This window comes from Amblyomma maculatum, chromosome 10 (genome assembly GCF_055883805.1).
Source record: "Amblyomma maculatum isolate TAMU_Amacu chromosome 10, ASM5588380v1, whole genome shotgun sequence".
Classification (NCBI taxonomy): Eukaryota; Metazoa; Arthropoda; class Arachnida; order Ixodida; family Ixodidae; genus Amblyomma; species Amblyomma maculatum.
The window spans coordinates 10,995,832-11,011,646 of NC_139353.1; the positions used below are offsets into that span (position 1 = coordinate 10,995,832).

Genomic DNA, 15,815 nt, shown 5'->3' on the forward strand with positions numbered 1-15,815 from the left:
TACCAAGATAGTTTATTAAGGCGAAAACCTTTAATGCCTCATACTGCCGTTAGCAGCCGTGTCGGCAAATGTGTCCGCGTTTAGGGTGCATGCCTTATATGGGCATATACCAATCATTACTTAAGCGATGGCATTCGAATGATATCGGAACACGATTTAAGGCAATTCTATGACAATTTCGTGATAATAAATGATTAATTGAGTAATAGTTAAGCAGTTGCCCATAGCAACACATGTATATGGAATGGCACTTCTAACTAGCACTAACCATGCACTTACTAGTTAAGACGACCTTAACTAATGCAAACCAAACATTATCTAGTACTCCACAACAATAATTAATTAAATCATTAATTAACATTGAATAGCTAAGCAGTTGCCCATAGCAACACATCTATATAGAATGTCACTTCTAATTAGCACTAAACATGCACTTACTAGGCTTTCGCCTTTCACCAGTTTAGACGCCAAAGTTTCTCGTAGTTTTTATCGACACACAAAAAGAATGAAGAAATCTCCGGCGGCCGTATATTTACCATTACCCGCCGGTTGCAGCAATAATACCAGCTGCGAGCAGGCGGCGTACACAGCTCCCGTCAAACGAATGAATAGGCCGCCAACCGGTCTTCAATTCCGTAGCGTAAGAAAATGTGATCGCCTCTGCAAGGACGATGGTGTGCGTGTCTGCATACTTGCAGTGGCGCACGTGCAACAATTACGGAGGCAAGTCTTCGTGGGGCCGTGCGCAAAAATGGCAGCTTATGCTTTACGGTTTGGCCATACCAAAAGTAAACAGGTGCCCGGTCTGTCTAGGCTCCCGGAAACACCTCGCAAGTATAGTGCAGAGGGCGGGGTAATTATGTAAGAACAATCGCTTTAAGAAATAAATTATTTCTGCATTTACTGCAAACGCACTCCTCGTCTCCGCAGTGCATTGGTTCAATGAAGCCTCACTGGTTTTTGCTCCCCACGGCTCCGGTCCTCCGTCGAGACCCCGTACCAACTGGCCCAGGTATCAGACCCCGTGCACTAAGCACATTGTTGCTGGCAATGCTCTTTCGATAAAAAAAAAAAAAAAAAAAAAAAAAAGAAAACAGGAAGAAGAGCCTAAAATCCAAAAGCCAGCCGGATGCGTGTTTGAGGCCATTCCAATGACGAGGCTGTGTATTAGAAATGAGAGTGCAGAGCAACAGGACACGTGACATCCTACAGCGACGCACCGGTGATCCTTTCGTAGCCGTTCCTTCCCGCTGTGGGGCCGATGCGAGCATGGAAAACTTCCACGTTCTCACTTTTCATGATGTCGCGGCCGCCGGCCTCTTCCCCGCCCGCGCTGACGGGCGCTACTGGCTCGCGGCTCAGCGAAGGGCAATTGCGCCTCGGAGCCCGATCCATCTGCAGCTTGACCGGAGGATCTGCGTAAAGAAAACAGCGGCAGTGAGTTGCCGCACCATGCGGTATTCTCTCAATGTCCACTTAAGTCAAAGCAATTAGTGCCAGTTTTCAAACCATTTACAGAATGCGAACTCCGAACTCCTTAATGTACTGTAATGAAAGGTAAAATGTGGGCCAAATAGTGACTTTCCTTTTCCTGAAGCTCATTTATTTCTCTCCGAAGCACTGAAATTGGCACAGAGACGCCCGACTTCTCGTTGTCAGTGACATTGAATGACAATTTGGGCTAGTTGGCTTATTGAATATAAAAGTAAACATTTGCGTATTGAACAAGGACGACAAAAATGACAGGGGTGCATTAAGTCTGCTGACAATTCGAAAATCATTGCGAGTTCCTCGTCCAGTTCTACTCTGAATTCTGCCTTTCATTGCTCAGAACCATTGCTCAATTGCTGTTTCTAAAAGGACAAATTCAGACGGTGTCAAATGTAAGGGGTGAAGGGGCGAAATATTTGGGGCTACCCACGCGTGTTTGAAAGCGAACATCCAGTTGGCCACATCCAAATTAGGTCAGACACCAGTTTTGGTCAAATTCGGAAGATGTAAATTACGGGGGTCCAGGGGAGGCCACATTTTGGCGGTGGTACGCCTAAATATTCATGTCATTACTGAGTTGGCCACACTCTAATTAGGTTATACACCAATTTTCGTAAAATTTAGACGAAGTAAAATTTCAGAGGTCCAGGGAGGCCCACTTGACTTTGGAGGTCGCCACGTCCATACTCGAATTAGGTTACAAACCATTTGTGGTCGAATTCTGACGAGGTCAAATTCTGGGGGTACATAGCACCAAATGTTTGGAGTGGCCCATCCCAATTTGGAGGCCACTACTGAACTGGCCATACCCGATTGGGTTAAACATCAGTTTTGGTTCAGTTGTGATGAGGTCAAATATTGGTGGGTGACCCATCCGAATTCAGAGGTCACCATCGAGTTTGCCATACTCTAAGACTGGATACCAAATATTATACTATTAATTACCCATGCAGTTAATTATTAACAGATCATGATGACACGCTCTTATGTTTTTGCAATTTTTGTTGGGTTACAACATAGGGCTCCAATTTTCGTAACGAAATATGGTCCCTAAAATAACTAGAACTTATCAAGCCTCAGTTCGCAGGTCGAACCAACGTTTCGACAAGTCGAAACTTCTCTTGTCGGAACGTTGGCTCGACCTGCGAACTGAGGCTTCCCCCCATCTACCCTTGTTCAGTGCTCTTTCATACCATGTAAGCCATCTTCTTCCTCTTGTTCTACCCAGAACTTATCAAAGCATTTTTGTTAACTGTCAGGCATCTTTTTCATAATGCGAGTTTGTAGCGGCTTTTAGGTCCGATAGCATGGAGTCGTGTACACATGAAAAAACCACGAGGGGCACTCTTTCTTTGAGAATTTGCTACATAAAAATATACTGCATACCTGCGACACACCTACACCTAGGAAAACAAGGAAGGGGGGTGTGAGTAGTGGCAGAAGGGAATGCACAGAGTAAAGGAACCTGTGCAAGCGCTCAGACATACTCCCTTTCTCCATCAAATACCTCAAAATACCGGTAGCATCCTGGGAACACTCTTTTGGTTTTATTTGGCATGATATTTAAGGTTTAACGTCCCAAAGCGACTCAGAATGAGTGAGCCGTAGTGGATGCCTCCAGTGATTCCCGTCACCTGGGATTGATTAACTTGCAATGACATCACACACGAGCGCCTTACTTTCTGCTTGCATCTAAAATCGGCCGACGCGGCCGGGCGGCTTCTTTCAGTTCGAGCTGCGAGCACTTAATAAACTTCAACAACAAATGTTGGCTAGGCATAGGAAGATTAAACCACTTATATCAATGTGTTTATAAAGGTGTTTTAATATATTTAAGAGTTCTCTCACAATTAGTTTAAAAAACGGAGCCTACAGTTGTGTGTGTGTGTGTGTGTGTGTGTGTGTGTGTGTGTGTGTGTGTGTGTGTGTGTGTGTGTGTGTGTGTGTGTGTGTGTGTGTGTGTGTGTGTGTGTGTGTGTGTGTGTGTGTGTGTGTGTGTGTGTGTGTGTGTGTGTGTGTGTGTGTGTGTGTGTGTGTGTGTGCGTGTGTGTGTGTGCGTGTGCGTGTGTGCGTGTGTGCGTGTGTGCGTGTGTGTGTGTGTGTGTGTGTGTGTGTGTGTGTGTGTGTGTGTGTGTGTGTGTGTGTGTGTGTGTGTGTGTGTGTGTGTGTGTGTGTGTGTGTGTGTGTGTGTGTGTGTTTCCAAACAGGCGGCTGAGGCCGTGGAACAACGAGAAGCCAGGCTAGTCTGTTGCCATTTTCTTTTTCCTTTTTCTCCCTTCTATTTTTTTGCAGTTAATGCCATGGTTTGCTCTTTTACAGGCTACGAAGAAAAAAATGTGCGACGAACTCCATACATTCCGCCATATGTGCCTCCGTAGCTGTGTATGCGCAACCTAAATTTGGCCAGAAAAATTACTGGAAGTTGCTGGTACCAAACTAGCCTGGTACTGATCTCGTCGTTCTTTTCAAGTTTGCCATATTACTCACCCCTGGTTACCACCATGGTGTGGTACAGCACCAGATCCGGCTGCAGCCTGTTGACCGGACCTTGGGCTGCTACCACGGTCAGTGACCCTGAACTCGGAAAATCTTTGTCCCTGTTGTCACCTGCGCAGTAGTAATAAAGGCAGTTTCAGCTCAGCGTTCGCGTCTTCTACTGCCTCTGTAATGCCGTCATCCCAGACATTCACCCATGTAGAAATCATTTAGAGGTAGAAACTTGAAGTATTTCCTTGCAAATGATACAAATAAAAGTTTTCGCTCTGTAATTGTTCGCGCACTACAATGATGACACGTACAAGGTCATCTACTGAAACAACGTTAAACATGCCAGCGTGCGGCATGGTGACCTCGGAGCGCCAATACGTGCAACCCGGCCGCACAAAACAGGCTACGCGAAGCACATCATCATCATCATCATCATCATCATCATCATCATCATCATCATCATCATCATCATCATCATCATCATCATCATCAAATATGGTGAGGCAACCAAAAAGACAATAAAATAATATGCCTCTGCCCGTGTCACTCTAGGTATAACAGGTTCAATCCAATCGAATATAAAAGAATTGGTCCCGAAGGACAAGCTTGGTCTGTGTTTGCACCCGTAGGCGAAAGAACCCGAAGGTTCCAAAAAAATGAGGGAATCTCTACGCAGCGGCCCACAGCCGGAGAGCGCGCCCGGGGAGATCCCCCGTGATCTCCCCTGGGAAGTAGAGGGAAGAGATGGGACAAGGGAAAGGAAAATGGGATATAGGGAAAGGGTTATGGGATTGTAGGAGGGATCGGGGCAGCTTAGGGATTTCTCAGTCTCGAATTCCCTGGCGCCTGCGCCATGTACTTCGCTTGAAGTGCGGCCTGGTCGGAAGCACTGGCGCTCTGGAAACGCCGGCCGCCGCACGCTGTCGTGTTCACTCTTAGAGCGAACGATATTGCGCATGGACCTACAAAGAGTCCGATACATAAGTTATTGTAACTATATGTTTGCTCCCGTCCGGTCTAGTTGTCTTGTACCACCTCAACGTATGCGCGTGTCTCTCTCACATTGGTGCCGACGCACAATCGAAAAAGTTGTAAGCTTTGCTGTTTTGCATGAATGGCAGTGAATAGTCATATCATTTTTTTTTATAACTGTAAAGATTACAGTGCGCAGTGAGTAAATTAGAAGTATAACTGTCGAATGTGTAGATGACGACGAATCAAAATTGCTCCAAAATGCTTGATATAGATACGTCTACGGAACTTTACCGGTGCAAACTGTATCAATGATTAATCACTTCTAACCATTCCCAACCAAAAACACCGGTTGGTGGGGTTTATCTCTGCATCGTATTACATAAACAGCAAGTTGTGAAAAGACAATATAAGAGATGTCTCCAGTCGTTGAGACCATGCCCGAGAAATGCGCAATGATGATTTCCCACATGTACGCCACAGCGAACGAAACGAAACGCAAAGGAGCATTCCTAGTTAAAAAAAAAAAAAGACATGAGATCACTGACACTGCCCAGCAGATAATTAGATGAGCTGGTTGTGACAGCTAGCCCGAAACTAATGTGGCGAGCGACGGTGCTTCATTGTAATGATGTTGTGTCACTTTCTGTCTTTAAGCCTTGTAAATTGTTGCCTGCTTATCATTACAGAATATTGTTACGTGGTGGCATGACAAGCGATGGAACACGGCGACACAACAGAAGCAGAACGACGTGATGACATGACGATGAAATATGCTTTAACGGCCAGCGGGCCTGGCGCGAGCGCTTCGCCCCGCGCCGCGCCACTGCCCGCTTCGTCATCTTCGTAGCAATATTGAATTACAAATGTGCTCGCAAAACTGCCGTATTCAATGCTTGCAGGTTGACTCACCGCGTTTGCTAACTTCCCTAAAATTCCAGTAACGCTCCAAAAATAATCTGCTCGCATTTTGGGACGTTTAACTGCTCCCTTATGATGTCAAGCGAATTTCCAGTGAACGTCAAGCACCCTTTCGGCAGATGGCCCCATGCGTCCCTAGAACATTCGAATATCCGCAGCAGATGTCCACAGGACATTCGGAGCAATGTCAGTTTGTATACGCATCTTACAGTCCCGTGGACATCCGGCGTAGATATTCGGCTTTACGCGGACGGATAGAGGATGTTCGAAATGTCCGGGACCAGTAGTTCATTGAACGTTCAAGGGAGTTTCAATGTCCATTAGGAGCACTAGGTCACGTGTTAACTCTCTGGTCAGGAAGGTAAAAACACTGAGTAAATAGTAATTAGAGGCAAGCAATTAAGTGAGCTGTTTTTCAAGATCTACAACTTCTGAAGTGGTTGTTTGCTGTAGTATTCAACAATTTAGTTGATTGCTCTTTACCTGCTTTCGACAGCCAATAATACTAGTACATATATACTAGGCCCCGCTATTCTCAAAAACCATCAGGTAGTTTTACAGGGCTAAGATACTACGTCTGTTTAGAGCGCACAAACCAGACGCCAATATTTGGCTTCAGCGGTATCTATAGAAGCCGGCGAAGAGGATGAGCAGCTACCATCTCTATTAAAATGATTTCACTCACTACAAGGCAAAGCCCTCCAGTTAACCCTGGCCTGTGCCAGCTGTATAGATTTGATCCCCTCGTCCACCCACCTAAATTCCTGCCGCCCTCTGCTACGATTTTCCTTCCCGGAATCCAGTCTGTTACCCTTAGAGGTCACCAGTTGTCGTGTCTTCGCATTACATGATCCGCTCATGCTTATTTATCCTCATATATTATCGCTATAGGCTTGCATTTGTTCACCACGCTTTCTCATCTCCTAATGTTACACCTACCATTTCGGTGGATAGCTAAAGTGTGATTCAAGGGGCCACCCTATCAGAACTGGCACTGGCCAGTCACGAGCACGAGGTTCTGCTCGGCATCCCTCAAACAGCCACGGTTATTCGGAACGCAGACGTCTCGGACAGTCTGGCAAATGGCAGCGTGTGGATCCGGAGGAACCCGTGTGAGACCGAGCGAGCGCGAGCTCGCACGCACGCACGCACGCACGAACGCACGCACACACACAGACACACACACACGCGCGCGCACACACGCGCACACACACACGCGCGCACACACACACACACACGCACACACACACACACACACACACACACACACACGCACGCACACACACACACACACACACACACGCACACACACACACACGCACACACACACGCACGCACGCACGCACGAACGCATACGACAGGAGAACTGGCGTGTTATACCGGTCCGCAACTTGCGCTCGTATTCCACGGTGACGATGCCGTTAGAGTAGCTGGACTTCTTGAGCGTCAAGTCATCTTTCCCACGTCCGCCTTTGTCGGTACACACGCCTTGGTCACCAGAGCACTGCACGCAACCGCGTAGATGAACAGATTTTTTTTTTTTTTTTTGCTGAGGTAAGCCAAATAAAGAAACCTACAATAAGTCAAGTTGAAGTAATGGAAAGAAAACCTAGACACCTATCCTTGGAATAACTATGACAAAGAAAACTGTCTCCTGGCGCGAAAAAAAAAATTACAAATCCTATATAAAGTAACAAATTCCAAGATCCGGCAAATGTATGGATGAAAATGAGCAAAATACGCTAGACAGTCCATTCTTCGTCTCCTTGAGTCCTATAGCTTGAACTACTTCGAGCGTATTTCATTCATTGTGCATTGCATCGACTTCGCATGATAGGGAGAGATCGGCGGAGGAACGAACGCACCGTTACATTGAAAGCAGGAACGCGCCTCTGCAACATTCGACTTCTTGTGTTTATTTGCGCTAGTTCATACTTTCTTTCCAAATGCATTGTTACTAGCGAAAGCATAGCCGCAAGCAGGAACCGACGGGACTATACTGGTCGCACTGAATTGCTTCGCACCCTCTCTGCGTCTACCATTTTACTACTAATCCACCGAAAAAGTGAGAAAGATACTGCGCTTTATCTTTTTTTTGCTTATAATCCAGTTTATAATTGTAATTAAGTGCAGTTGCCCACCGAAACGCAAGATAAATACGAGAAAAAATATCGCGGAATGAGAAGGCAGTGTTAAGGGCGCTATCGCGTCTACACTAAATGTGCAGCTTGAGCATCCCCTTAATTCAAGCCGTGTACAACCTTAATAAATTATGTAAATTCACGCATTAACCAGAGGTTTCGCTCGTACAATTAGGTTCAAGTCATACTTAAACACCCACTATTTTTTTCTAGTGTGTGTTTTGCTTTGGAATGATGTGTATGCCATTAGTAAACAATATGATCAGCATGTGGAATTTGCTAGCCCTCACCAAATAATCTGTAAATCATTTTTTTTTATTCTGTAGCACCAGTTCCAGTTTCAGGTTGCTGCACGATGGTTGCGGCGCCACAAGTAAGCATACGATTATGTGGTGAAGCGTACAAAAGCTGCAGTGAGCATAATGGCTGCTTTGTCCTTTTTCAGTGCATGCCAACATTTATCCTAGCGACAGCTACTGCAATGGACGAAATATTTGTTAATTTTGTTCAAGTTGGCTTTGAAGGAAAGGAACGTTCACTATCTGTCTCATTTCTCGTTGGATATCTACGCTTACAATTAATTGTGTACAATTGGAGGCAGATATGTCGTCGGTTTGAATTCGTATCGTAAACTAGCCCCCAATTTGACCATCAGGTGTATGCTAAATGGGTAGCAAAATGGTATGACGTCACCATGAACACTGCACAAAAACGATTGCGACACCAATTTGATACGAAATAACGCGTATTTTTTAAGACATGTTTTCCATGCATTTTATTTCTTTTTTTTTTTTTTAAGTGGTACCTTAGCTCTGGAGGACGGATTTTCAGCGGAACGAGTCCGATAAGCTAGCGCGCAATAGGTGCTGCATTGCAGGTACTGTATGCCCTCCGTGACCCCACATTCAATTGTGACGTCGCAACCATCGTTCACTTCCAGAAACTGAAACCGTATGGAACGAGAAATTCAAATATGTATTATCTACAAAGCCTGGGAAATTTATCTTTGCTAATGTATTGTGAATGATAGACGGCAGGAATACGCTAAAAAATATGAACCACCGGATCAGTGGTTACGGCGTTCGAGCTGTCGAAAAGGGAAAACAGCTCCAGAATCGTCGCCTACCCGTACTCTTAACCTGCACGGCGCTGCGGCAACAGCGGGTGGGCGAAGGTTGTGCGACACCACGAACACTGAGCGTCCATATTTTGCCGTTCGTGGCAGCGCCTGCCCAAGTGTAGCACGTCTGTCGCCCGCCGTAATGCATGCATAACGTCGATAAAAATACATCAGCTGGATGAATGTTTTTCTCGTGGAAGTGTCTGTACCGTTAATAGAAGTTTAGCTGCATACAGCTGATTTGAATTCATTACACAATGTAGCAGGCGCAAAATCAGCGTATGGTCTACGCCTTCGCTGTGGAGAACGAGCGCTCGCATGAAATGCTTGAGAATCCGACCTTGGGTGTTGGCGTGCATGCATGATAGCTCACACTGGTAAGATTTTCCCTTTAATGAATCGAATGAGACTACATTGAAAGTGTCATATGGCTCAGAGAAGCGCATAGAGTACTTCCTGACCAGCAATATGAATTGGAGTGCTTGATGAACTGGTGCTGTTGAAAATTTTTTTAAACCTTTCACATCAGTAAATGTGTTGCTGACGTGTTCTGCCATTACGTTTTGTACCTGTCCCACGCCAAAGTCGGTAATCATCATCATCATCAGCCTGACTATACCCACTGCAGGGCGAAGGCCTCTCGCATATTTCTCCACTTAACCCGGTTTTATGCTAGCTGCATCCACTTGACCCCCGCGAACTTCTTAACCTCATCCGCCCACCTAACTTTCTGCCGCCCCCTGCTACGCTTTCCTTCCCTTGGAATCCAGTTTGTTACCCCTAAGCGACCATCGGTTATCCTCTCTTCGCACTACATCGGTTATCCTCTCTTCGCACTACATGTCCTGCCCATGCCCATTTCTTCTTCTTAATTTCCACTAGAATGTCGTTAACTTGAGTTATTTCTCTGCAAAGTCGTTAATAAAGGAAACAAAAGGTGAAAGTGAATCCATGTGGTACTTATGAAATATTTCTGAGCGTTTTCCAAAGCACTTCCGCCTTTCCATTGCGCTCGGAAATGAAAGACCTCACGCTTGCAGCGCGCTCCATACGCTGGCGATGTGCATGCACGCATTATTAAACGTGCCTGAGCACATACTGGGAGCTGGGATCTGCGGCCACGCCCGAGAAGGTCCGCGAAGAGCATCGTAAAATAAGCCGAGGCTACGTACTCAACAGATGAAACAATTGGCTGTCTAATCCGTGCTACGCCTAGAATATTCCCGTGTAGGAATGCATGTGTGCTGGCCCATGTTCTGTTGGCAACTTAGCATAGACAAAGTGCAGATTATAAGGAAACCTAGTTTTAATTACGCGTGTGCTCATGTGCTATCGCTAAATACAGTTAGTAGGGGCATGTGATAGGTAACACAGCACCTGAGAAACAATTTGCAGAGCGAGTCATGGCGTTCTAATACTGCTGGCAGCCGCTGCCGGGGGCCCGGGCACCCATCTGACACGCGGCGAGTTGCAGTGCGCTGATGAAGACCGCGAATGTGCAACACGTCCAAACCTGCGCCTTTGCCGTGATGTAGTGGTCGACGAGAGACACCCTGCTGCTCCTTTGGTCGATGAAGACCACCGCCACGTCAGAGCCCTCCATCATGCTTCTGTCCTGGGATCCACTGATTCCAAACGCCGTCCACATGCCGGGCACTGCGCCAGGAAAGCACGTCAGCTCATAACATCATCATCATCATCATCAGCCTGATTATACCCACTGCAGGGCGAAGGCCTCTCTCATATTTCTCCACTTAACCCGGTTCTGTGCTAGCTGCATCCACTTGACCGCCGCGAACTTCTTAACCTCATCCGCCCACCTAACTTTCTGCCGCCCCCTGCTATGCTTTCCTTCCCTTGGAATCCAGTTTGTTACCCTAAGCGACCATCAGTTATCCTCTCTTCGCACTACATGTCCTGTCCATGCCCATTTCTTCTTCTTAATTTCCACTAGAATGTCGGTAACTTGAGTTATTTCTCTGATCCACTCTGCACGCTTTCTATCTCTTAATGTTACCCCTACCATTTTTCGTTCTATAGCCCTCTGGGTTGTCCTCAACTTAAGTAGAACTCTCTTGGTTAGCCTTTACGTTTCAGCCCCATAGGTGAGTACAGGCAAGATGCAACTGTTGTATACTTTCCTCTTGAGCGATACCGGTAAGCTGCTAGTCATAATCTGCGAGTGCTTGCCAAATGCGCACCATCCCAATCTTATTCTTCTTGTTATTTCCTTTTCATGGTCCGGATCTGCGGTTACTACCTGTCCTAAGTAGATATATTCGCCTACTACTTCCAGTATTTCGCTACCTAATGTAAACTGCTGTTCCTTCCCGAGGCTGTTGAACATTACCTTAGTCTTCTGAATATTGATTTTCAAGCCTACCTTTCTCATAACATATTAACACTTTATTACAGAGTGGCCTATTAGGCGCTGAAAATACAATGAGCATAGAGCGTCCGAGTGCGCATGGTCGTCTAATCGGTTCTGCGGCAGCAAGGCATTTCACATAGGGAGAGGAGAAGAAGTTGATTCCGCTGGTTACAGGGCACTGGAAGAGAGGGTGCTTTAGATGGGCATAAGGTGAGAGCCAGCGGCGGCAATAAGAGTCAGACCTCATGTAGGATAGGTGAAGGCTAACTGGGATTAGAATTGCGTTGGTGTGAAGCTTGAAGAGAATATGTGTCCGATCAACCTTTAATTTGGTCTCTGGAAGGTGTCTGAAGTGAGTCACGGGGCGGTGCATAGTTAGTATGTGCTTGGAGCGCTTTTGTAGCGTAGAACCTAGTCAGCGTTGGAAGGCTTGACCGGGGTATCGAAGGCGCTCGGATAGATGGATGCCACCTGCCCCTTGCAATCATGGTATATGTTCTCCGAAAAAGTATGAGATCGTTAAAATACCTCTAAGCGGGGAGGAATTCGCGCTGGAAAGAATAACTGCAGTGTCAGGATACCACACACATTTGGAGCACACACGGAAACTATTGGCTTGTATACAATCTCTATCGTAGGCGTTATCCACGCGGCCATTGTAAGCCTCGGCACATCAGCTGCTGCTCAGTTAAGCCTGTCATTGCATGCTTCTACATGTAGACTGTGCAACACATGTAAGGTGCCAATTACGACCACTGAGCCGGTTACGCGCCACCCCTGGTAACATCACAAACGCATCAATGAGCCAGACTCACTCGCATCAGAGGTCAGCTGGATGCTGATTTTGTCTCCTTGAATTTTCCAACCCACTTGTATCTTATCTGCGACGATGGTCTCGCAGTTATCATACTGGACGTTTTGTTTATGCATCTTCACCATGCTTTTTTTCGGCTAAACGAAAGAAAGGAGGAAATTACTGAAAAGGTTAAGCACCCGATACGGTTTTATCGCTACACTAAAACACACGCACTCACGCACGCACACATATACGCATGCAAATGAAGGCGAACGGTGTGATTTTTTATGCATGAAATACCGGGTGTTTCAGCGAACAATTTCAAAAATTCCTAAAAAGAGTGGGTTCAAAATACAAAATAAATATTTTCAGGAGCAAACTCACTGCCATAGAGCGGGCACAGTATGTGCTGCAAACTTCCTCTAATTATACCGCCAATTAACGAAAACCGGCTAATTCACTTTTCAATTATCGCAGTTCGGTGGTTCGTCCCAATGGGACGCTCGAAACCACGAACAAGACGACGCCATATCAGTTTCTGAAACGAAGGTAAACTCATTTTCCAAAGCCCTGCAGTGCGAGGAAATCTTTTTTTCTTTTTTTTTTCTGTGCGAAACCGAAATACAGCGCTAGAGACGAGCAGGAAGCGCGGTACAGAAGCGACGTTCAGTGATGGCTACAATGTCTGACGTGCATAGACCCCACTAGCAGCGACGGCACCATGCCAGCAGCTGGTCACGTAGCTTTTTCTGGTGGCCAGTGATTAGTGCTACAGCTAAACATTTTTCTAGACGATCTACAACTTTTTGCTCTGGCAACTTGTTCCTAAGGGCAATAATTTCAATATGAATAGTTAATTAATCAACCCTCCAAACCAAATCAAAGATTAAAGTTTAAGAGCATTAGCTCTACTGCTCTCATGCACAAACCTCAAGGTCAATGGATGGTGCAGCTGTTACTTTGAATTCGCGCGCTGTGCAGCAAACATTGTCTTCATCGTCGTGGCCAGGCACGAGAACACTATGCTATCGCTGAAGCCGATCACGCCTCGTGTAAAACTGCAACGCACTCTCACGATGTGAAGTAAACATAGTCGTCTCCATGAAGTTCCTTCTGCACTGCTCTTTCATTTAACCTAGGTAAATACGCCATACACATGCGCCATCTAGCTAAAGATAGATTGCAGTTTTGCCAGAGAGAACATCGAGACCATCAAACAACGAGAAGCCAGACTAGCTCGTTTCTGAGAAGCTTACCCAGCGCGTAAGAGAGCCAAGATCGAAGTGGCAGCAAAGACTGCGCCTGCGGCCGAACGGTAACGCCCCTGAAGCTTGGCTGAAGGATAGTTGAACCTCTATAATTTTTTATGCATGAGGTTTAACATCCCAAAGCGACTCAGGTTATGAGAGACGCCATAGTGGAGGGCTCCGGAAATTTCGACCACCTGGGGTTCTTTACCGTGCACTGACATCGCACAGCACACGGGCGCCTTGCTTCTCGCCTCGATCGAAAACAGGCCGCCGCGGCCGGGACAGGAAGAAGAAAAATATTGAGTAGACTAGAATAGACGACTCTCAACAACCCTCATTCGGTTTCACTAGAGTAAGGGCACACCCTGCTTATTTAAACGCTTGAACAGATTTTGATGGAGTACATAGTGTATGTAGAAATGCCATTTATAAATAATAGAGAAATAAGACCTAAGATCTGAGAACTGCGGAACATTACAGGTCACGCACATGCATTTAAACTCGTATCGTCAAATACTACACACGGCTTTTCTTTCATGAAGATAAGGTTCAACCCATTTTACGAGTGCGGCAGTAATGTTTAATGGTGCAAGTTCATGCAGCAAGAGGTTATGAGCGACTAAATCAAAATGTTTCTCAGAAATCTACAGAAATTAAGTTCTACCTAATGAGAGGAGTTAAAGGAGACAGAAATGTATTGGCTGAATACTACGAGCTCTTTTTCACATGAGAAATCCGGCCTAAATTCGTGTTACATTGACAGCAAAAAAACTGCTCCGCAGATGGCTAACAGACTATGAGTAGGTCCAATGCTTCGCAAGACACGCTCTTCAAAGACATGGGCGTGTATAGCTGATTAGGAAACCTTTCAGGGTCACCCGAGTCGCACATTGAGGGACGGGAAAGGAGGGGATCAATGGTTGCAGAGAAAAAAAAAAAAGATACGGGGCGGAGTATGACAACAAATTTCTCTACCTTGCTCTCTTTTTTTTTCTGTTGCTCTGACGCCTAGATCATGTACTATATAACTACGACCACTACCGCTTGTAGCTCCCCTAAGCCCTATCATCACTAAAACAATTACCTTCACCTGCTACACACAGACGCCAACGCCGCCGACGGCGGACAGTATTCGCCCTCGCGGCAAGGACTAATGATGCCGTTACTCCTAATACCATATCGCATTATTATGGGAAACCGTAGTGAAGGGCTCCGCGCCAATTTTGACCCTCCGGGCTTGCGCTGGCATAACAGCGGCCCAAACAGGCATCCTTTGAGCATTTCTCGAGGCTCAGCCTCGAGGAATGGGCACCTCGGACATTGTTCAACCTTGTGGTCATTTGTATACAAATCGCCTTTGAAGCGGGTGCCATCATGGCTAGATGGTAGTAGCTCTGATAATTAAGCACAATGAAAAATCAACAACTAATTACTCCTTAGGGCAAATCAGATGGCTGCAAGGGAAGGCAAGCAGCAATTCAGGTGGCGTGAGATTAGGAAGCTTGCGGGTACATAGTTGCGGGTGTATATGGTGACTGCATTGACAGCTGCGAAGATGGATTAAGACGAGGTGAATAGAAATTTGGCACACTGACTCATCCAACCTCTATGGTGGCGTTATTGTGGACAAGTGTAATCATCAGTAGAAGGGACGGCACTTATTTTTAATAACTTACCAGTGCATCGGAAACACAGAAGCGTCAAAGACAATGCGTCTGTTCCATTTTGCCTGCAATTACGGTGCACTGCTCTCCACTACCAAAATGGCCAAAGAACTAGTCCGCACTGCAGTATTAACTCTGTCCCTGGATACATTCTATGGCAGAAAGGATAGTATAAACTAATTTATAGCGTTGACAACTATGGCCAAACAACTAGTCCGTACTGCAGTATTAACACTGTCCCTGGATACATTCTAAGGCAGAAAGGTTAGTATAAACTAATTTATAGCGTTGACAACTATGGCCAAACAACTAGTCCGTACTGCAGTATTAACGCTGTCCCTGGATACATTCTACCGCAGAAAGGTTAGTATAAACTAATTTATAGCGTTGACAACTATGGAACGCTCACCCTTCTCCTGAGCGACTGTCTACTGGGAGGCACGTTGAGGTTCTTGGGCATCCTGATCTCCATCAGGGGATCCGTGCATTTCTTGCAGTAGAGCGAGAACCAGTCGATGTCATCCACGGTCAGGTTGCCAGGCAAGGACAGGCGCTGATTTTGACCGGAAGTCTTTTCCACCTTCCGGATTCTGCGAATATCC

The 15,815-nt window shown here is 46.1% G+C and overlaps 1 protein-coding gene across 1 annotated transcript in view; it reads right to left on the reverse strand.

The window, feature by feature from the left end:
* Positions 1-15,815, reverse strand: part of LOC146175587 (protein Skeletor, isoforms B/C-like) — a 44,151-nt gene that overhangs the window by 12,456 nt on the left and 15,880 nt on the right. Inside the window, exons 7-12 of the mRNA XM_084580831.1 lie at positions 15,623-15,803; positions 12,319-12,454; positions 10,646-10,788; positions 7,252-7,375; positions 3,979-4,098; positions 1,221-1,415 (exon numbers count right to left, since the gene is read on the reverse strand). Of these exons, the coding sequence (XP_084436957.1) occupies positions 1,221-1,415; positions 3,979-4,098; positions 7,252-7,375; positions 10,646-10,788; positions 12,319-12,454; positions 15,623-15,803 (899 nt within the window). The remainder of the gene's footprint in view (positions 1-1,220; positions 1,416-3,978; positions 4,099-7,251; positions 7,376-10,645; positions 10,789-12,318; positions 12,455-15,622; positions 15,804-15,815) is intronic.